The 23,590-nt window shown below is 39.2% G+C and overlaps 1 protein-coding gene across 1 annotated transcript in view; it reads left to right on the plus strand.

The window, feature by feature from the left end:
• The window catches only part of ttn.2 (titin, tandem duplicate 2), a 167,306-nt gene that overhangs the window by 18,824 nt on the left and 124,892 nt on the right, over positions 1 to 23,590 (plus strand). The window contains exons 24-43 of the mRNA XM_084421002.1: positions 14 to 1,710; positions 1,803 to 2,084; positions 2,176 to 2,442; positions 2,566 to 2,838; positions 2,938 to 3,201; positions 3,307 to 3,567; positions 3,648 to 3,908; positions 4,035 to 4,298; positions 4,388 to 4,648; positions 4,748 to 5,008; positions 5,127 to 5,387; positions 5,474 to 5,615; positions 5,726 to 5,894; positions 5,996 to 6,227; positions 6,328 to 6,612; positions 6,698 to 6,823; positions 7,153 to 7,341; positions 9,226 to 9,615; positions 10,011 to 10,061; positions 19,289 to 23,065. Coding sequence (XP_084277128.1) covers positions 14 to 1,710; positions 1,803 to 2,084; positions 2,176 to 2,442; positions 2,566 to 2,838; positions 2,938 to 3,201; positions 3,307 to 3,567; positions 3,648 to 3,908; positions 4,035 to 4,298; positions 4,388 to 4,648; positions 4,748 to 5,008; positions 5,127 to 5,387; positions 5,474 to 5,615; positions 5,726 to 5,894; positions 5,996 to 6,227; positions 6,328 to 6,612; positions 6,698 to 6,823; positions 7,153 to 7,341; positions 9,226 to 9,615; positions 10,011 to 10,061; positions 19,289 to 23,065 — 9,713 coding nt within the window. The remainder of the gene's footprint in view (positions 1 to 13; positions 1,711 to 1,802; positions 2,085 to 2,175; positions 2,443 to 2,565; positions 2,839 to 2,937; positions 3,202 to 3,306; positions 3,568 to 3,647; positions 3,909 to 4,034; positions 4,299 to 4,387; positions 4,649 to 4,747; positions 5,009 to 5,126; positions 5,388 to 5,473; positions 5,616 to 5,725; positions 5,895 to 5,995; positions 6,228 to 6,327; positions 6,613 to 6,697; positions 6,824 to 7,152; positions 7,342 to 9,225; positions 9,616 to 10,010; positions 10,062 to 19,288; positions 23,066 to 23,590) is intronic.

Below are 23,590 nucleotides of genomic sequence, written 5' to 3' on the forward strand. Positions count from 1 at the left end.
AATTGTATTACAGAATTGAGGGTACCAAGGGACAGGCACATTTCCAGATTCCTCAGACTTCCGGCTCTGACAGTGCATGGTACACAGCCACAGCTATAAACAAAGCTGGTAGGGATACCACTCGCTGCAGAGTCAATGTGGAGGTAGAGTACACAGAACCTGCACCAGAAAGAAGACTCATCATTCCCAAAGGAACATATAAGGCTAAGGATGTTGCTCCACCAGAGATTGAACCACTGCATCTTCGCTATGGTCAGGAACAGTGGGAAGAGGGTGACCTCTATGACAAAGAAAAGCAACAGAAGCCACACTTTAAAAAGAAGCTAACTTCAGTCAGGATGAAGCGATTCGGTCCTGTGCACTTTGAGTGCAGACTGACCCCTATTGGAGACCCAACTATGGTTGTTGAGTGGCTCCATGATGGCAAGCCGCTGGAAGCTGCTAACAGGTTGCGTATGATCAATGAGTTTGGCTATTGCAGTCTTGATTATGAAGTTGCTTATTCCAGAGATAGTGGCGTCATTACCTGTAGAGCTACCAACAATTTTGGTGCTGATCAGACTTCTGCTACACTAATTGTGAAAGATGAGAAGAGTCTTGTGGAGGACAGTCAGTTGCCAGAAGGAAGAAAAGTACAGAGAATGGATGAAATGGAGCGAATTGCCCATGAGGGCGCACCCTCTGGAGTAACTGGGGATGAAATGAGTGAGAAGACCAAGCCTGACATTGTCTTGCTTCCTGAACCCATAAGAGTATTTGAAGGTGAAACAGCCAAATATCGCTGTAGAGTGACCGGTTACCCCACTCCCAAAGTTAACTGGTATCTCAATGGACAGCTCATTCGAAAGAGCAAACGTTTCAGACTACACTATGATGGCATTCACTATTTGGAAATCACTGACTGTAAGTCCTATGATTCTGGAGATGTCAAATTATTGGCTGAGAACCCAGAGGGTACAGCTGAGCACACTGTCAAACTCGAAATCCAACAGAAAGAAGACTTCAGGGCAATCTTGCGCCGTGCTCCTGAGATGAAGGCTCCGGAGGCACCTGGCCCTGAACCTGGCAGAGTGTCTTTTGATGTTGTGAAGGTAGATAAACCTGGAGAGGCTTCACAAACAAAAGAGGTGGTCCGACTGAGGAAGGTTGAGAGAGTTGTTCATGAAAAATCCACAGAAGAGACAGAAGAGCTGCGAAGCAAATTTAAACGCAGGACTGAAGAGGGCTATTATGAAGCCATATCCTCAGTTGAGATGAAGTCTCGCAAGAAGGACGAGTCTTATGAAGGAATGTTAAAGAAGAGAAAAGATGAACTTATGCACTGGACCAAAGAGGTGTCTGAGTCAGAAAAGAAGAAAGAGGAGGAGGAAGGCAAACTTACCATTCCAACAATCAGACCTGAGAAAGTCACTCTCTCTCCTAGCATGGAGGCTCCAAAGATCTTGGAAAGAATTCAGAGCCAGACAGTTTTACTATCTGATGAAGTTCGCTTCCGTTGTAGGGTTGTTGGTAAACCAGAACCAGAGTGCCAGTGGTTCAAAAACGGCATTTTACTTGAGAAATCAGATCGTGTTTACTGGTATTGGTCCGAGGACCATGTCTGTGAATTAGTAATTAGAGATGTCTCAGCTGAGGATTCTGCTAGTATCATGGTCAAAGCCATTAACATTGCTGGTGAGGCATCAAGCCATGCTTTCTTGTTGGTGCAAGGTATGTTTTGTCATTTGTAAATCAGTTTTGTGATCATTGACTTTGATTGATATCGAAAGTACTTTATCTAATAAATGCTCCTTTTTTTGCAGGCAAGCAAGTTTTATCTTTTACCCAGACATTGGAGGATGCCTATGTTAAAGAGAAAGACACAATGACAACCTTTGAATGTGAGACAAATGAACCATTTGTCAAGGTCAAATGGATGAAGAACAATGCTGAAATCTTTTCTGGAGACAAATACAGGATGCATTCGGACAGAAAGGTGCACTTCCTATCCGTGCTGATAATCAACATGCAAGATGATGCCGAGTACACTTGTGCTGTAGCTGATGACGACCACATAAGAACCACTGCCAGACTTTATGTTGAAGGTTAGCTAACACTCATTTGTGCTATTTAATTTAACATTTTCAGATTCATCTCTGAATTTTTGGTCAATCTGCCATCTGATCTGTTATACAGGTGCATCACTGGAAATGCTAAAAAATTTAGAGAGTGTTGAAGTGCCTGAGACATACTCTGGAGAGTTTGAGTGTGAACTGTCGCGTGAAGATGCAGAAGGCACCTGGTACTTTGAGAACAAAGAAATTACGCCAAGCCTAAAATATGTAGTATCCTCTCGTCGTGGCCGACACACCTTGTCTGTAAAAGATGTCAGGAAGGAAGACCAAGGCAAATATACTTTTAAAGTGGGTGATCTGAAGACAAGCGCCACACTGAAAATGAAATGTAAGTAGAATTTGAATATAATTAATATATTGATATAAAAAATAGTATTATAGTATTTTCAAACATAATATTGACTCCATTATACATGATATGTAAATAATGGTATTTTTTGTCTTGTATCAGTGCGCCCTGTAACTCTGATGCAAGGCCTCTCTGACTTGACAATCTGTGAGGGTGACATTGCCCAGTTGGAGGTGCGATTCTCTCAAGAAAATGTGGAGGGATCATGGATGAAAAATGGCCAGCCCATCTCTGCCTCTGACAGAATTCACATTGTCATCGACAAACTTGTCCACAAACTTCTAGTTGAAAGTGTCAACAGGGATGATGCAGGAATCTATTCATTTGTTGTTCCTATTCAAGACATTTCTACAACTGGAAAACTGACTGTCCAAAGTACGTTTTTTTTTTTTCCTTTTCCCGATGCATTTTTGAAAGCTAAAATACAGAAAGAGAATGCAGAAATGTAACCTTTCTTTTTCACCCTCTTCACAGCAATTGAAATCACAACTCCTCTAAAGGATGTCCATTCTATTGAGGGTACGAAGGCAGTGTTAGAAGCTAAAATCTCTGCCTCTGATGTTACTTCAGTGAAATGGTACCAAAATGACAAGCTCGTTGTAGCTAGTGAGAGAATCCAGATGGTTGCCAAAGGGACCAAACAGAGACTGGTCTTGAACAGGTCCTTTGCTTCTGATGAAGGACACTATAAGATGGCTGTTGGCAGAGTGGAAACAACTTGTAAACTGACAATTGAAAGTGAGTATTTCTTTAAAGGAACTTATATAAAATCTTTCTTTGGGTTTGGTTAAAGGTTAATTTAATTGGTTTATTATTATTAACAAACATATTTATGTCATACAGAGGTCAGCATCATCAAGCACATGGAGGACTGTGTGTGCACTGAAACTCAGAATGTCACTTTTGAAGTAGAATTGTCCCACACCGGGATAGATCCTTACTGGACCTTCAAAAATCAGCCTCTTAAGGCTGGACCCAAATACAAAATTGAGTCCAAAGGGAAACGCTATAGCCTGACCATCATCAATGCCATGAAGGATGAAGAGGGCCAGTATGCATTTGCAGCTGGCGAAAAGTCATCCAGTGCAAAACTAACTGTGTCAGGTATGATTTTCACCATTTGTTAAATATGTGTTAAGTTGATGCACAGATATTGCCTCATGGTTACGTTTTTCTTACACTAGGTGGTGCTATAAACAGACCACTCCATGATGTGACTGTAGCAGAATCCCAAACTGCTGTTCTGGAGTGTGAGGTTGCTAACCCTTCCTCTGAAGGCAAGTGGCTTAAGGATGGCCACTCTGTTGACTTTAGTGACAATGTCAGGAGTGAGGATGTAGGTGCGGTCCGCCGACTTGTCTTTGTTACCACAAGACCACAAGATATTGGAGAGTACACATACCAAGTAGCAAACTCCAAGACATCTGCCAACCTTAGGGTTGAAGGTACTTTTACTACTATTTTGAAGGCTGAATTTTTTTTCATACTGATCATATTTTCCTATATGTGTAACTTTTTCACACTGATCATATTTTCCTATGTGTGTAACTGAATACAAATGTCTTTCACAGCTGTGAAGATCAAGAAGACACTGAAAAATCAAACAGTCACCGAAACCCAAGAGGCAGTCTTTAGTCTTGAACTCACCCATTTAGATGTGAAAGGATCCCAGTGGATCAAGAATGGAATAGAAATTGTCCCCAGTGACAAATATGAGATAACAGTAGATGGATTGGTTCACACCTTAAAGATCAAGAATTGCAACTCCCAAGATGAATCAGTCTATGGATTCAAACTTGGAAAACTCTCTGCTAATGCCAGACTGAATGTCGAAAGTAAGCTTAATATTTGGCTTAATCATAGAATTTGCACTAACCAAAACAAAAAACAAAAAAAACTAATATATTATTTAATTCTCTTGCAGCTGTTAAGATTGTGAAAAAGCCAAAAGATGTGACTTCCCTGGTGAATGGAACTGCCTCTTTTGAGCTGAGTTTATCCCACGATGACATACCTGTTAAATGGATGTTCAAAAACCAAGAACTGAAACCTAGTGCCAATATTCAGATAATGTCCGAAAGGAAAGCACATAAGTTGGTCATTCAAAATGTTGAAGAAAGCAGTGATGGAGAGTACACAGCTGTAGTTGGACATTTACAATGCAGCGCATATTTACATGTTGAATGTAAGTATAAAATTTTAAGATTTATAGATTTGAAGTCACCAACTTAAACTTGTCTAGTGTCTTATACACACCACTAACTCCATGCAATGACTGTTTCAGCTTTGAGAGTCACAAAGCCCCTGAAGAACATTGAAGTTCCAGAGACCCATGTGGCCACGTTCGAGTGTGAAGTTTCACATTTCAATGTTCCATCCACCTGGCTGAAAAATGGAGTTGAGATTGAGATGAGTGAGAAGTTCAGGATTGTGGTGCAGGGCAAACTGCATCAGTTAAAGATCATGAATACCAGCAGAGATGATTCTGCCGAATACACATTTGTGTGTGGAAATGACAAAGTCTCTGCCACACTGATAGTTAGCCGTAAGTTATTTTTGATGTCATTGTTTTTGTAGTTGTTTTCTTTATTGCCTACCAGACATGTACTTACAATGGCAACAACAATTAGAATTGAGTCAAATATGTATTCCCTCTCCTTCAGCTGTCCTCATCACATCTATGCTCAAAGACCTGAATGCACAAGAAAAGGACACCATCACATTTGAGGTGACTGTCAACTATGAAGGCATCACCTACAAATGGCTGAAGAATGGAGTTGAGATCCGGTCCAGTGATAGATGCCAAACTCGCGCCAAACAGTTCACTCACTCCCTCACTATCCGAAATGTTCACTTTGGGGATGTTGGAGAGTACAAGTTTGTGGCCGGATCTGCTGAAACAGCCGCAAATCTTTTTGTTGAAGGTAATTTTTACTTAATTATTCAGATTTTCTTATTATTTATTTTTGGCTAATTCTGATCAAGTGTTTTTTTTCATGATCAATTTAAGCTCGTGTCATCGAGTTCACCAAGCACATCAAGGACATTAAAGTTACTGAGAAGAAGAAGGCCATTTTTGAATGCGAACTCTCTGAGCCCAATGTCCAAGTAACATGGATGAAAGATGGTCAGGAACTTGAAATATCTGAAAGGTACTCAATATAATGGTTTTTCACATCCATGCACGATTTTGCTCTTTGACATTAATAATCTGTCTTTATTAAGTTAATGTCCTGATGGAGATATCATCTTCACCATTTAGGTTCAAAGTTTCCACAGAGAGACACATGCATCGTCTTATGATCCAAACTGTGCGCATGTCTGATGCCGGAGAGTACACTGTGGTTGCTGGATCAAGTGTATCGAAGGCCAACCTCATAGTTGAGGGCAAGGATGTGCGTATAAGTGAACCTGCCGAGAAAGAAATCACTGTAAGTACCAAGCTGTCATAAATAATATTTAAATTCTGACAGTGTTCAGTATATAAATTTAGCATTCAATGTCCTTTTAATTGAATTAAATTTTAATCCAGGTGCTTGAGAAACAACGAGCTACATTTGAATTTGAAGTCAACGAGGATGACATTGAGGGACGCTGGCTGAGAAATGGAGTCGAGATCCAGTTTTCTGTAGATCAGCGCTTCACCTATGCCATTATTAGAAAAATTCATCGCCTGACAATCACAGAAACCTACAGAAGCGATGCCGGAGAATACACATTCATTGCTGGAAAGAACAGGAGTATTGTAACCCTACATGTCAATAGTGAGTTTGATCTCAAAACTTATTCATAATGTTTCTCAGTTTGTTCTTGTTTGTCTCTGTGTATCTATTATTAATTCTTATACATTCTTGCATTGTTTAGTCCCTGAGCCTCCTCAGATAATCAGGCACTTGCAGCCCCTTTCTGTTGAGGCTGGGAAACCTGCACGCTTTTCTGTGGAGGTGACTGGAATTCCTCAGCCTCAGGTGTCCTGGTATAAGAACACTCAGGCCCTGTCTTCTGGGTTCAAGTGTAAGTTCCTGAGGGAGGGAAATGAGCACACATTGTTGCTCATTGAAGTCTTCCCAGAGGATGCAGCTCAGTACAACTGTGAAGCTAAGAATGACTATGGAGTAGCCACAAGTTCTGCGTCACTTAACGTGGAAGGTAAATAAAAACAAATGAAAAAAAAAATTCACTTGAATTATAGGTACATAATTTACATATATTTGTTATGTCTTTTAATCCCCAGTTCCAGAAGTTGTTTCCCCTGACACTGGAGCCCCACTGTCACCACCTGTGGTCATAACACCAATACGTAACACTTCTGCCAATGAAGGACAATCTGCTAGATTCCAGTGCCGTGTCTCAGGGGAAGGTAAGATCAGTAACTATAGGTCTGTTCCTAAACCTAGTGAGCTGCCTATTGGCATTTGCTTTTTTTTTACTAAGTGATTTACAGTGCTCTACATAGGCAGACACTCTGTGCACCATAGAAATCTTTTCAGTTTATTTAATTATAGGTTCCGCAAAAGGAATGGCACAATACTGTAGTCATTAATAAAGCGTAGCTCTTATATATTGGCACAATATTGGCGTAGCTCTTATATATTGGCACATACAGTACAGTACGATCAAGTAAATAGTCATTTGTACCTTAATTGATGTTTGATGTTATGTGTATTCCTCTGATTTGCTCCTGTTTAGATTTGACAATTACTTGGTATTGCAAAGACAAGGAGATCAAGCAGTCTGATATATTCAGAGTGTCTCAGTTTGATGAAAACTGTCAGTTGGAGATCACCAGAGTGTATCCTGAGGATGAGGGCGAGTACACATGTGTTGCCCGTAACTCTGCAGGAATGGTCTCATGTTCTGCTGTACTGAAAGTGGACGGTGAGCTAAATTTTCTTACCAACCAAAAATTGCAAACTAATAAATAAATAAAAACCCTGATAATGGCTTCAATGATAATATGCTATTATTATTATTAGTCAATAATGCAATTGGTGGTGGTTTGTCTGTTAATTAGGGCTGTCAAAGCTAACATAGTATTTCTAAAAAATAATCAAAATATTCAGAGTGAACTACACGAACACATGTCACTGAGCACCCATTTATGAGTAATTGCATTAAAGGGACACTTCACCCATGGGAACATTGATCTTTATTGAAAGTGGGTCATATATGTAGTCGAAATGTAAAATTAATTTTGAATTTGGTGCCTTCTTGGCCGAGGAAAGAAAGAAAATAACTTCAGGACGCATTTGTATGAAAGACACCAACTCCCACAATGCACCACATTGCACAGCTGCGCAAGCCACTCCCACTAATCCAGAAAGCGCATATCTGCCTAAGAGAAATAACTCTTCCGTCTACAAGGCTAGCTACCACCAGAGCTTGAAATTAATTTCACACAAAATGTCTAGTTAGTTGGCGAACTCATTAGTGAATTACTCTTCATTTGTATTTCTTTCGAAGTGGTGAATTATTGCATTGTAACGTTACCTGGATGTTCAGTCAGATGCGGTGCGAAACTAGGATAGTTCACAACACAAACGTCCGTGTCCTCGTCTGATTCACAACACAAACGTCCGTGTCCTCGTCTGATTCAGAGATTTCATCCAGGAGAAGTTGTCATTGTTGAAATTCTTTGCCACAGTCGGACTCTATCTCTGTGTTCGTAGCGGTTCGTAGTTGCATAGTGAGATCACCGGCGCCACCAGTCCGCCCTAACCCGAGCCAGTCCGGGCTCCTCGTCCGCGGCAGGCAGGTCTTCTGCCTCGGCTGCTCTTCGCTATAATGCGGCTTGTAAAGGTAGCCACAAACACCTGATTCAAGCATCAGACTTCTGAAATCCTCTTCCTCTATATCATATTGAGCACTCTCCTCCGCTATTGTCATAACTTTACATCTGTCTCCACAGCGCCTGTTAGCTTAGCTTCCAAACAAGATGGAGGATATTGCTTTTAGTTTTCAGAAAGTCAAGTCCCACCCACTGATCTGTAATAGGTCTGTAGCGTGAGCGGGTCCCGCCCCCTGGGAAAGATGAGGAACGAGTGTCTGTAGTCTCTACACTTTTCAATGAAATGTGACTTCCTGCTTATTATGACGCAAAATGATGATTTTTACGTCATAATAAGCAGGAAGTAAAACACTTCCAATAAGAAACCTTATTTCTCCCATCTCAGGGAAAAATGGATGAAAAATCCACATTTATTATAATATATGACTGGGTTTCTAACAATACAAAGCTTAATGCAAATGGGTGAAGTGTCCCTTTAAGTCATTTGTATTCTGTCCTTCATAAAAAACATTAATTCGAAAACTTGCAAAGAACTGCATTTTTGCACATGTAAGATATATTGCATACATAATGAGAAATAGTTGCTGATTTGTTGCAGATTTGCATTTCAGTGTTTACATTTCTCGTACATTTTGATGAAATTTGAGAGGTCTAGAATCTGTTGCTTTTTTGTGAGTGAGATGAGTAAAATACACTTGTATAAATTTACTCTGAGTGTTATCCACACAAATTGCTGAACCTCATGATTGCACACAGGCCTTTTTTTATTTCCTTAAAAAGGAACTGAATTCATTAATGCATTAACTACAAAAAGTATGAGATACGTCACGCTTAAATTCAATTGACAGCCCTACTGTGATACAGAACAAGTTTGCCAGCCAAATATGAAAACAAAACAAATTTGGTACAGGGAAACAAATTTCAGTGTGTGCACTATAGTGATTAGTTGAGGATAAATCAATACTTCCTTTCAGGACAAACACATATTATGGACTGTACATCCAAGTCTCAGTCAGAAGCCACTTCCAGCCTCTTCACAAGCATTAAGAGTGTTCAAAAGGATCCTATTGGCCAAAGGCCCACTTTTATTCAACCTATTGTGAGCTGTGTGGTGGCTCATGGAGAAGTTGCTAGATTTCATGCTCGTGTGTCTGGCATGCCAAAACCAGAGATAAGTTGGTTCCATAACCAACAGTCTATAAAGCCTACCAAAAATGTTGTCTTTCATTTTGATGAGATGACAAACACTGCTACGCTAATCATAGTTGATACTTTCTCTGAGCATGCTGGACAGTACACTTGCAAAGCAGTCAGTATCGCAGGAGAGGCAGCTTGCTCAGCCAGCCTTGCTGTAACTGAAGAAGGTAATTGAGATCAAAGTAGTTTATGGTTTTTGATTAACATATCACAATTAATTCACGTCATTTTCTTTTTAAGCCTTTCAACCAACCACAAGAACCTCTCAATGAATTTCCTGATCACGTTCACCAATTTCACTTTATGAAACCTTATCAATGCTTCTGAAGAAGTTGTATCATACAGTGCTCTCTTGATGGTGTGCTGGCAATGCATGCTTTTGCAAACTCCCATGTTTCACCTCCTTTTAACATTTTCACATTTGTTTCACATGCAGATAAACCAATTTTTTGTCCTTATTAAATTATTGCAATGTTGATCTTTTCTTTGGATATTCATGTTATAGGTGACATATTTGGCTAATTGTTTGTTATTCATCAATTCATATGACTCTATTTTACAGTTACAAAAGTACGCGAGGAGATAGAAGCAAAAATTGAGGAAGAGGTCAAAGGTAGGATCATTTTACAGTATTTATTTTGTTAATAATGATGTCTCTCTCTGTAAAACTATTGAATTTAACATTTCCGAGCATATTGTATTGCATGCAAACAAATCCTCTTTTATGAGAACAACTTTCATATGTCACTGTTGGATATGTGTATGGTTGAAATCAAGTGTTTCTGGATAGCAAGCAATTTGATTGGTAAAATGCTTGCTGTGAAGCACTTTTGCAAAGTTTTGCATCTGTCTTCCCCTTGAAAAGCATGAAGGATATGGTACTTCTTGGTTGTTTCTAGAAATAAAAGGTGCAGGATGTTTGTCCTTTAAAAGTTCCAGACCACAGGAAATTACATTTTAAAAGATATGGAAGTAGCCACATCTTTTATTTGCTTCATACGTTTCTTGCATCTGGAACACCTTCCTGCAAATATTTCTTAGACTGGCTTGCAGATAGCGGTATGTGATTAATGTTGTTTGCTTTTTAAAATAACATGGTTATACCTGTAAACTATATTAGTTCGAATAAACGCCTTCTCAAAGAAGTCTAGAGCTGTTTAATGACCACACTCTTTTTTTATCAATAGAGAGTGATGTTTCTCTATATGTATGAAAGATTTTCGTCATTCTAAGGATTAGAAAGGGCGTTTATTCATCATTCTGCAAGTCAGGTAAGGAATATTTTAGGATATATATCCACCAAGTTAAATATACAAGAGGCTCTTTTGCGAACCAGATCAGTATTATTTGGATACGTGTTAATGCTTTGAAAATAAATTTATGCTTTGAAGAACTGTCCACAGAAGAAGGAACAAAACATCAAGTGATTTTCGTGTCAGAATCTTTAATAAAGACTCAAGTCTTGCGTTTATTCGAACAAATATGGTGAGTGAATTTGTTTTTTATGGCTTTGTGACTTGATGCATGCTTTAATATATCTATTAATATTCTATTTGAAATATATTTCATTTTCTTTAGCAAACTGGGCATTTTGTTGAAATTTGTCTCCCTTTTTTCCAGAGTTGTTTTATAATGAAGGAGCTGAACACATGGAAAAAGGAGGACTGCAGCATGATGCATTTTCAGACCCAGAAGAAAGTTTAGCTCAAGGTCTTGTAGCCCCATCTGAAAACTTTAAACCCTCCTTCACCAAAAAGCTGAAATTTCAGTCTGTTGTGGAGGGTGACACTGCATCTTTTAGGTGCAAGGTAGTTGCAATGCCACCTCCAACGATATTGTGGTTTCATAATAATAGACAGATACAGAAGGAGCACCATCGTAAAATATATACAGTGAGTAAAATGCATATGCATGCAACCAGTTTAACAATTAAAGAGATTAAGGAAAAAGATTCAGGCAGTTACAAAGTCATGGCAATTAACACTGAAGGCTCTGCTGAAACCACAGCATCACTTCTTGTATCACTGAGAGAAGAGCAAGATGTATCTTATTTCTGCTATTCTAGATCCTCAAACAAAGCCCACTCAAGCTCAGATTCATTAGCTGATTCAACAAAAGAAAGAAAATTTAGAGTAGATCTAAGATGTGTTGGCTCTCCTTTTGATAAAACAAGCAAAGGGCAAACAAAGGGGCGTCATAGATCAAAAAGCACTCTGTTCCGCACAATGTATTTTAGAACTTCATCCCCATCAAGAACACCAGACAAAGACAGCAAGTTTGAGACTGCATCCGAATGTGCACGCTCTCCAACTCCGATGTACGAGAGATATGAGAGGTTCAGTGATCGATACAGTGATATATACTGTGACAGATTCACCGGTCGTGACCGATACAGTGATAGGTTTAGTGATAAATTCAGTGACCGGTGTAGTGATAGGTACAGTGACAGATTTAGCGACACAGACAGCCTTCATGGAGAGGTTAAAGCAAAACTTAGTCTCTTACAAAAGGCTGTCAAAAAGAAAAAGAGACTTTCAATATCTACAATGTCCTCTTCTGAGTTTGAGGTGGAATCGGTTACAAGTGAGCCTTGTTACACAGATTATGTTGAGAGACTCAGAGTAAAGCCATCTACTTTGCCAGAAATACAACATGTTGTTCGGCCTGGTGAGCAAACTGAAAGTGGTAGATGTTCAGCAGAGTATCAGAGCAGACTGGAGAGAATTACTGGACTCGGCTCCCAATCAAAAGAACGAAGAGTCAGACACTCCTTTGAACCTCAGTCAAGATCTAGGGCACTGCGAATTATGAAGGGTGAACTTCCTCTAGAGGAAACTTTAAGAAAAGACATTCAAGCTGAAGTATCTGATGCACGGATGGATCAAGAGATCACATCTAAAGAGGAGTCAGAAAAGGATATAGAATATGATATTTTAGATCACAAAGATGATGCAAGCCTGAGTACGTGGGATGAAGAGGCACAGACCAAGGCAAAAGAACCATTTGTATTGCAGTGGTTAGAGGCAGGACAAGCTTCTAAACAAGCAAGCAATACAAAGGAGATAAGCGCATCACATGAAGAGTCACAAGAAAAAGAGTCATTAAGAGCCAAGGCAGTGAAGCCAATGAAAGAAATATTTTTTGGTGATGTAGTTAAAACAGTTCCTGTACAGAAATTAGAACAGAGAGCTATGTCAGTGGAGAACATCCTTGAGAAAAACCTTGAGAGTGAGTGCTTAGAAAGTGAAGATCAGTTCTTAGCTCAGCGCATTCGAAAATGGCAACAGGATGTGCAGTGGAATGAAGAAGCACAGGTCAAGGCAAAGGAACCATTTGGGTTACAGTGGTTAGAGACAGGAGAAGCTTCCAATCAAGTAAACAGTCCAAAGGAGATCATCCCTTCACATGAGAAGCAAGCAGACAAAGAGTATTTAAGGACAAAGGCAGTGAAGTTAAAGGAAGAAAACATTCTTGCTGATGATAGTCTGCAACATGAAAGTAAAAAGGCTCCTGTACAGAAATTAGAAAATAGAGCTATGTCTATGGAGAACGTCATTGAGAAAAACTTGGAGGGAGATCACATAGAAATTGAAGATCAGTTCTTAGCTCAGCGCGCACAAAAAAGGCAACAAGATGTGCAGGTTGATCAGACAGAGTCTGTTGCTCCCGGAAAGTCAGAGCAAAAAGGCTCTTATTCTCATGAATCTTTTGGCAAAGTTCAGAAAGAAGCAGCAGAATCAGCTTTAAAAACTCAAAGGGAATCCACATTTACAAAGACTTCAAAATCTTCATTTAAAGAAAAACATGAATGCTCAGGTGAGAGTGAGAGTGAGTTGCACTTATCGCGAGAAAGAATAAATGAGTTAAAAAGTGAGAGCGATCAAGTGAGTGAAAAAGAAGCACTAACTCAACGTATAATGAAATGGCAACAAGATGTTTTGACTGAGCAAGAACAGGCTGTTGAACTTGATCCTGATTGGGGTGGTGTTACTGAGAGTGCTTTAGAAAACACTCTCAGTAGAACCACATATAAAGATGTTGAATTGGAAAATGTGAATAAGGTGTCACCACAGAGAACAGCAAAAGAGAGGTTCTTTAGTGATGTTTCTTCTCACTCCTTTGTAACTGATAGGTCTAAAACACAAAAGCAAATGATTTCTGAGGCTGATAGTGAGAAGTTAAGGACTGAAAGTGACTATTTTGTCAGTGAGGAGGAGGCTCTAGCAAAGCGGATTAAAAAATGGCAACAAGATGTTCCAATTGAGCAAGAAGAAAGTGTTGAATTAGAATCTAATTGGGCCATTGCAGAGCATGTGCAGTCTTCTGTTGTATTACCTGAGACAACGTTGATGTCCACAGCTTTGCCAACTGAAAAAGTTATTTTGTATACAAAGCCTGAAGAGTTTATGCCTGATAAAATAGGTACAGATGTGACTGTAGGAACTGAAAGACAATATTTGGGTTATGAGGATGTAGTTCAGCAGCATCATGGTGATGTAAAAGTTGTGACAATGTCTAGACATGAACCTGATGTAATAGAGCAACATAAAAGTCTATCAAAACGTGAAATCCCCAGTGTTTCTCCCATTGCAGAGAAAATGTCTATGAGTGTAGTAAAACCACGAGCACCTGTCTTTGTGATGATATTAAAGCCAGAGATTGAGGTAAAGAGAGGTGAAATGACTGAACTCAGTTGCCAATTCCAGGGAGATCCCCAGCCATCTGTTTCATGGCTTAAAGATGGACATCTTATAATGAGAGACCCTGATTTTGATGTTCGTACCAAAGCAAATTCATCAACACTGATCATTTATTATCCAACCATTGACCATCAAGGTGTGTTTACTTGTAATATTGCTAACAAACATGGAAAAGCAAGTACATGTTGCATATTGAAAGTAACTGAAGATGTTCTGTTAAAGACAGAGATAGGGCCTCCTCAAGAAGTTAAAGTAACAGATGAGTCAGTGTTCACAGAAGAAGAAATGATAGAGGAAGAACTTAAGTCCCTAATGAAACCTGAGATAGATAGCAAATACACATTGCAGGTACCTCAGGCAGTTATGCACATGCCACAAACTTCATCTTCATCTATTCACTCCTCACCAGTTGAGATCAGAATAACTGCTCCAACTCCAGTGCTAGAGATGTTCGATGAGGCTAAAGACACATTTGAGCCTGTTGAGCAAACCTCAGAATCTCCAGTTGATGATGGCACCTCTCAAACAGTGAAGCATAAGTTCACATTTTCCTTTGATGATGGTCGTGAGGCTCCCCAAGTTTTCAGAGAACTAGATAACATTAGTGTTTCAGAGGGACAGACTGCTATGCTTGAGTGCATCATAATTGGTGAACCAACACCTGAAGCCACCTGGTTCCATGATGACATTTGCCTTGATCTTAATAACAGTAAATATAGATTTCAGGTACAAGACAAAAGTTATAGACTATTCATTGACAATTTCACATGTCTTGATGCTGGAATATATAGATGTATTGCATCTAACAAACTTGGGCAGGTTGAAAGTGTTGCTGATGTGTCTTTTGATTCTGCAACTCTGGACTCTGGATTTTCATCCATTGCCATAACAGAAATAAATAACCAAACAAGATCTCTTGGCTTATCTTTAGAAATCACCAAAGTTCAAACAAAGACTTTATCAAGTTCTTCCACACCATCCCAAGATATTACTCTTACAAGTGAGGACATTCTTGATTATGACTGTTCAGTCAAACCTGCTGAATTTCATGATATTATCAAAACGGATTACCCACAGCCAGATGCTCCCAAACTTAAGCGCATTAAGAAACCAGCTTCAGAAATGCCTGTAATAACAGGCTGTGGTTTACAGTCGTCTGGGGCAGAGGTTAAAGTATCAAAATTAAAACAAGCATTTGAAACACCAACATCTTTTGTAGATGAGCCTGATGAGCCAACAGCACAATCAAAGGATGAGGCCTCTTTTCCTGTTGAAGATATTCCAGAGTTTGCTCTCGAACCTGGGCAATATGAAAAAGAACAAATAACTTCAATTCTCTCCAGTGAGGACAGGATGAAATATCCTACTCTGACTGCAGCTAAGACCTTCCCCTTAAGAGCTCCAATAGATGTTACAGAGGCAGTTCTGGACAACACAGAAAACACTATAGAAGAAAAGTCAGATGTGAGAATGTCTTCTATAGAATCAAAGTTATTTGACTTGCAGCATTTTGTATCCTTGGCCAATGTTACCGAGGTTCAGCAATCACCTACTTTAATCAGACCCCAGGCTAGATTACCAGAAAAAAATAACCCAAAAGACAGTTCTGTTAGCCCTAAAACAGTTTTGGATAGCACAGTTGAGCAAAGAATTATAAAGGAGGAGGCATGCGTTAGGCAAAGTGAAATTGATAACTCTGCTCAAGAACTCAAGTTAGAAACCAAGGTACAGTCCGCTGAAATAACTGAACCCGTAAAAATGGGTACTATTAGTGTTCGCAGAGCAGAAGTTGAGGACATGCCACAAGATAACGTCAGTCCAGTTGATATAAAACATGATAGGATGGAAGCCTCAGATATAACAAAACTTCTTATTGTAAAACCCAAAATTGAGGTTGACAGAGTATTGCAATCTGACTCCACAGATTACCCTTTGTCAGAGTACCCCCCACAGAGACAGCAACCACAGCAGAAAAAATCTGCTAGGCTAGGGGCGGTTGGTGTTCCCAAACTTGAGGAAGAAGAAGTTACTTTTAGTGCTGTTTATGACTACTATAACCAACCAACTGATTGGGGAAGGCCTTTATCGCCAGAGTCAGAAATGTCTATTGAAGTTGGCAGCACATTCAGTGAGGAGATGGCAGAAATAGAACGGTTCTACACACCAGCTTCATCCACTGAAATTTCTCAAATTCAAAAGTCACCAGAATCTTTCCATACCCCCTCAGAGACTCCAGGGGGTGTCATGACACCTCCTGAGTATCCGTTTTCCCCTGTGGAACATAACAGACTCTCAACTAGCTCTAGTGAAGGTTTTTATTCCCCGGCTAAGTTTCTCAGTTCTCCAGATGATGAGGGTATTGAAACAACTCCCCCTGTGTTTACTATCGATGAGTGTATGATTCTTCCAGAGGGACGTGGTTCACTAGGCTTGGGGACACTTCAGGAAAAGGTTCAGGGAATTCCTCCAGCTTTCCTTAAGCCACTTACAAAAAGAAGAGTTTTTGAGGGCGATTCCTTACAGTTCTGTGCTGAAGTATTTGGACTACCCACTCCAGAAGTAAAATGGTTTAGAAACAAAACTGAGCTTGAAGCAGATGAGAGGACTATTATTGAAAGAGATGGTGATAACATTGCCCTGGAAATTAGGAATATCACAAAAGCTGACCAAGGGGAATATATCTGTGAGGCTCTTAATTATGTTGGTGAGGCAAAAAGTGTTGCTTTGGTTCTTGTTATATCTCAGGAAGCAAGGCAAATGCTACCCCCTCCTGCTGTTACCCATCAGCATGTCATTGAGTTTGATGTTGAGGAGGATGAGGATCTGTCAAGGTCTCCCTCTCCTCAAGAAATCTTGTTGGAGGTTGAGTTAGATGAGAATGAGGTGAAAGAGTTTGAAAAACAGGTAAAGATTGTTACCATTCCAGAGTATACAGCTGATAACAAAAGTATGATCATATCCCTTGATGTTCTTCCAAGCATGTTTGAGGAAGGGACTGTGGATTTCATAACTCAAGAAAGTGAAGATTTAAAAATAGCTTTTGAAGTTACAGAAATGCCGCCACGTTTTATAAACCCTATTTATGACATTGAAACTCTTGAAAACACGAATGTAATGTTTGAATGTTCTTTAATGGGTATTCCCTCGCCAATAGTGTCATGGTACAAAGGCAATATGAAGATTCCTATGGATAAGAAAAAATACATCTGTAGCTCAGATAGTGATAATCATTTTCTGAAGATTCTCAAAGCCAACATACATGACAGTGGCATATATACATGCAGAGCTATTAATGTTGTTGGTGAAACACTTTGCAGGGCGTCGCTTACGGTTAAGAATCCACAGTCATTCTCAGGCAAGACAAGGGGAAGAGAACTAACTGCAGTTTCTCTTGGCAGTGCAAAAGTTCATCCTCAGAAGTTTGACTTGGTTGTTGGAAATTCATCATTTGATGGAGAACAGACATCAGAGATAGAGCTTGAATTTGAGTTCCAACAGGAATTTGATGAGTCTCAGAAAGCTGTCAGACTGGTTGCTATTACTGATAATGAGACAAGTGAGCAAGGAGAGAAATACGTTAGTATTAATTTCGATGTCTTTGCGGAACCCTCAAAAGATGATAAAATAGAATTCAAAGGCAAATCAACAAACTCTTGTAGTTTTGAGTTTCAGGTCACTGAAATTCCCCCAAAATGTATAATCCCACTACAAAATGTCACTGCAGCTGTAGGTACACCTGTGATTCTTCAGTGCTTAGTGAGCGGCAAACCAAATCCTACAGCAGAGTGGTTCAAAGATGGTGCTCCGGTAAAAAATGCTAGATATATTATCCAGGAGAAAGCATCAGGACATTTCAATTTGCTTATAACAAATGTAACTCACAGTGATGCTGGTGAATTCAAATGTATTATCCAAAACAAAGCTGGTTACACTGAAACAAGTTCGTTGTTAAAAGTGTTTTAATTTGACTGCAGTTTAAAAGTGCAGTTTATGAAACAATGTCAGGCAGGTTTGTTGTTTTGTTTACTTTGAACACATACACATTTTTTATGTATTACAATTGTAAATTATTGTGAAATTATGTATAGAAACGTTTGCTCAATCTGCATTCAAAATTATTATTCGGTGGTATATATTTTAATGGTAAATCCACAATTTATTGAAAAGACCTGAAATTATCCTCAATTTCTCTTCAGTAACTTACATTGGTTTTCCACTTTGGGGGACAGTTTTAGTTTTTTCCCTTTTGGATGATGTACTTGGACTTTGTTTTTGGTGGTGAAAAGACACATTTTATAATGAAATATTGTACCTTTGCTTATGTCTGCCAACAGTTTGGGTGAGATTTTCAAGCACAGTTTTGAAAGATCTACTTGAATTTCTTGATAACGCATGTCCAGTCTAATAGATTTAACATTTTGACAGTTTTTTTGTTTTATTTCAAATTGCATGAATATTATTTCCCCCTTTTGTGATTTTCTTTCTTCCTTAATGTTAACAGTGTGATCAGAAAAAAAGGTAAGGGAAAAATCGTTGAACTAGTTTTAATTATGTCTGGAGAGACTAGATTTTCCTTGCTGAAGTTCATCATTTATAGTATAAATAATACTGCATAGTTTTGGATAATAATTTAACATTTTTGTTGTATAGTTCGATCATGTTTTTCTAAAAGTAGTGGTAAGTGAGTTAAAGATTTAATAGGTTGTAAATAAAAATGTTAAAATAAAAATAGGTTAGATAAAAAAAAAATTATACAGTGATGATTTATGAGTTATAATTTGCGTATGTGTTCTCATTTCTATGCCTTTCTGTATCTACAATTGTCATTATTTTGGGATACAAATATAGGTAGTCAGCTAGTCAAACCTGTATGGATATGGATAAAAAAATCTAAATGACTGTGCTATAATTCTATTAGAATCATAAATGCATTGTTCTACCCATTTATTGTAATTCTATGTACATGAAAAGTAAATAAAATTATGATAAAACTGTTTACTGTTATTCTGTATTTTTTTTATCTCTTAAGGGCATTATTATGTCCGCTTCTTTACTAATATTGAATGACCTCCATCTTTATCTAAACTTGTAATTGATGAGAATATTTTGTTGAATCTTTAATCCCATTATTTTCATACAGAATTTTCTAGTTTGACTGTGAAGACCGAAGAAGAAGAAGAAACCTACAGCACATCACTTAATTTACCTGAGAAGTCAAAAACACTTGAACTCAAGCCAGAGCAAAAACGTTTTTCTAGTTTGTTGGAAAGGAAAAAGGAGAAACCTGTATTTGAGTCCAAGCTTACACCTGTGGAAGTTACTGTTGGAGAGTCAGTTAGGTTTACTGTCACATTATCTGGTTTTCCAAAGCCAAAAGTTCAGTGGTTCTACAATGGAAAAGTTATCACTTCTTCATCAGTTTATAAGTTTGTAGAGGAGAGAGATGAGTACACTTTAATAATAACACAAGTAAAGAAAGAGTACGAGGGAGAGTACTCTTGTACCGCCAGTAATAGATTTGGCCAAACCACCTGCAAGACAATATTAAAGGTACAAGTGAGTCAATTATCAGCAGCAGAAAAGTGGGTGGAACAAATGTTTAAAATACCTGGGCAACCACCATGCTTTACCACACAAATTCAACCTGTGCAGTGTGCAGAGGGCAGTGAGGTGAAATTTCAGTATAGAGTTACTGGTACTCCACTCCCTGATGTTCAGTGGTTTAAAGGTAATTTTCTAATTAAATCAAGCCAGATCTGTTCTGTTGTAAGTAACCCAGATGGGTCTGGCTTTCTTATCATGAATAACATCAAACAGAAAGACAGTGGACTCTACACATGCAAGGCTGTCAATCCTTTTGGGGAGGCAAGCTGCAGTGCTGAGTTGATAGTATTCCACAAAAAAGTCTCTGTATTTCACAAACAGCAATTAGTTCAAGAGCAAAAAAGTTATAAGGTGTCCATGAAAGAGGAAGCCACTGAATCACGTTTGTACAGTGTGAGCCTACCTGGACAGGCAGGTGCTAGTTTGCAGGGAGACCATCAGGTAATTTATACCATTGGCACAGAAGATAGGCAAATGGTAGCGAGCGAGCAGGTTGGCACTCTGCATGACTTGGATGTTTCCATTGCAACTATGCACAGGGAGCAGGTGACTCATCAAGCTGCTGTGTTGGAGTCTCATGAAGTGCAGGAGAGAGTAATATCTGCTTCAGTTCAGCCAGAACCAGTGGTAGCAATCCCTTTGAAACAGCTCCAGATGGCTACTATGACCTCGGCAGTTCAAGAACGCCAAGGCTTCACAGAACAGCACTTTGAACGAATCAAAAGTCCAGAGGTTACAGAGCTGGAAATTGCAAAAGAGCACCCCTCACAAATAATGTCTGCCATAACTGAGAGTGTAACTCCACTGACAATTGTCAAAGCTGAGCCATTATCAACCAGAGAAACAGAACACATCAAGGCATCTCCTGAGCCCAAGTATCCAATATCAAGTCACCAAGTTGAGTCAAAACTCCCAATTGTTAAAGAACATTCACAGGTTATACCGCATACTCAGCAGGAAAAAGGCTACCAGGTTAAAGAGGGAGTTAAAATTCTTTACAGTGCAGTTTCAACGGAGAAACAACAGATCACAGAAGGTCACACTAAAGAACTGTCAACTCAAGAATCTACCTTTCAGACAACAGTGAAGAAAGAACCACCAGAACCAGTTGTCCTTTCAGTTAGTGAGACTGCTCAAACTTTAGCAAAAGAACAGAGGTTATCAATGCACAGACCAGTTGAGGAGACTGCATCTCTAGTCAAAGACAGTGCATTTAAATCAGCTCTCGTTGCTGAGGAAAAGCATCAGCTCCAAGCTGATCAGTCAAGTTTGATCCCAGGTTTAGAAAGTGCCATTTCAGTGCAGTCCCAGAGAGAAGAAGAACAAGTTCTACATTTACAGGTCATCACAGATCAGGATATTCTTCCATCTGAAGGCAGGTTCAGCAGTGAGAAACCAGTCCAAGGCAAGGCAGATGCTCAAAAAAGTCCTGTTCTTAAGCACACAGTGTCAGTGGATTTACAGCAGACAGTGACATGCGAGGAGTCATCTCAGTTTTCAGCACAAAAAACAGAACTTTTCATTCATCCTGGTAAGGAAGCTCCTGCTCCTTTGCATCTTCAGGCCATTCATTTAGAAAATACGTTGACAAAAGAAGGGATAATCTCAATGGAAAAAACAGATAAACAGATCGCAGTACAGAGACAGGAAAAAGCCCGTTATCATGCTGCAAGCACAGAAGAGAAAAGAGAGCATACTGCTGATTATTGTAAAGATCTTGATGTGTCTGTTACAGGCATGCAGTCTGAAATCAGAAAAGAACCCAAACCTGAAAGTATTCTTCAAGTCTTTTCAGAGCCAGTGCCATTACCGAAGGAAACTCCTTTTGTAAGTGATGTTAAACAGCAGCGTGCCCTAGTTCAGAAAGAAGATCACTGGAATATTGTGCATGTGACATCTGTGTCAGAGAGTCAGGATATAGAGGAGGGACACACAGAGAATATAGGAACAATTGAGAAATTTGTGTCTAAAAGCAAAGTTGAACCCAAAATCCCATCTGAATTAATTTATGTAGAAGAAAAGGCTATCTCAACAGAGAGTAGTATTGCTCTTGTGGCCACTGAACAAGACTTTGCAGTTCAAATTCAGGAAGGACAGTCTGTTAGGCAGTCAGTATTAATGGAAGAAAAGCGAGTAATCAAAGCGGAGTTATCTGAGGATATCACAAAATCTGAAACAACCACAGCAGTTGTCAGTGAGCAAAAGATGGGTACCGTTTTAGTGTCAGAGGCAAGAGAGAGCCAAACACTACCCAAAGAGCTCACTTTTGTTATTGCGCCTCCAAAACCACATTCATTGGACATTAAATACCAGTTAAAAAGTACTCTTGCAACTGCTGTTGCTCTTGACCAACCTTTGATCCTGGCAGATGTAGTAGAGAGTTTAGGAGCTGTAGAAATTCATGAGGTAAAAGAAAGGAGAGAACCCAAATTTGTCATGTTCACTTATCTTATCACAAGTGCAAGTGCCCCACTTGAAATTACAATTGCTTTTGAAGGAGATTATCCCCAGACTGCTGATCTCAGAAGTGAACTTCAAGCTGCTTTCTACTCTATTGTCTATCGAGAGCAACAGGTTCTGACCTCAGAGCAGCCAGGCACAATGCAAATCAGCAGGCCCCAAAGATTACAGGTTACTAAGGCTTCTACAAAAGAATTGCTTTCACCTGTAGTGGAGATGGTAAGAATGACAGAAAATGTAGAGCCTTTCACATCACCAAATATTCAATCTGCAACTGTAAAAACTGAAGCCAAAGCCTCTTTTCAGTCTGTAACAGCTAAAGAGCAAGCTTTTGTGCAACAGTCAACTATTCATGTGGCAAGTGAATCAAAAATTGAGATTCGACAGTCTATCCAAGTTGAGCAACAAGAAACCAGATCTGTGACAGTAAAAGAGCATGGGAGGGATGTACCTGAACCTGTTTTGGGGGCTGTTTCAAATGAACGGTCCACTGAAGTCATATTTCAGAGAGAGCAAAGGGAGGAATATATAACTGAAGCATTTATGAAATTAGAGAAAGAAGTTGTTAGAGAGGGTTACCCAATTTTTGAAAGCTCGTTGGAGGATATTATAATAGAGGAACATTCAGAGGCAAAATTTTCATTGACTATTAGACATGTAAAGAAAGTGAATTGGCTTTTTAATGGAAAATCTATTAAGTCTGGCAAAGAGTTCAAGTGTTCCATAGACCATGACACTTACACACTAGAAATCAGCAAGGTTATGAAGGATCATCAAGGAGAATATACCTGTGAGGCTGTAGGTGATGCTGGCAAGACCTCAACGTCCTCCCACCTCACTGTGGTCTTAAGAGGTTGGAATTATGGGATTATTTTGTCACCACATGACTAACTCTTGGCATTCATAGCTAAAATAGACACACTTCATCAGACGTGCTTTCTCAGTATCTCCACACCAACTAATAGAATAGATCTTTGTTTCATATGAAAATACCTTCGTAATGCCTTCCGCTCTGATCTTGTTCACAATGCTGCGATTTTGCCACCATTTTCACATCACTGAAATGTTAGCATGTCTTCACTTCTTCACACCAACTCTTAACCCGTTGGATCTTTCAGTGTCATTCCAACATTCATCTCCTTCACTACTGCAGTGTTTTCCACTTTTTTTTGTATTCACCTCTGCAAATTGGTCATGAAATACTCCATTGTTTTTCATTGTTTCATCAGTCATTGAGCACCTCATTCTTGATATTTTTGCATGCATGCTAGGATGTCAAGTCTTTTTCACTCTTCATGGAATTTGTTTTTCTCTCCCTCATAGCAAGATCACCATTACTCTTCACAGTCACTCCTGGAATGCTTTTTTTACTCCATTA

Source organism: Rutilus rutilus, assembly GCF_951802725.1.
Source record: "Rutilus rutilus genome assembly, chromosome: 10".
Lineage (NCBI taxonomy): Eukaryota > Metazoa > Chordata > Actinopteri > Cypriniformes > Leuciscidae > Rutilus > Rutilus rutilus.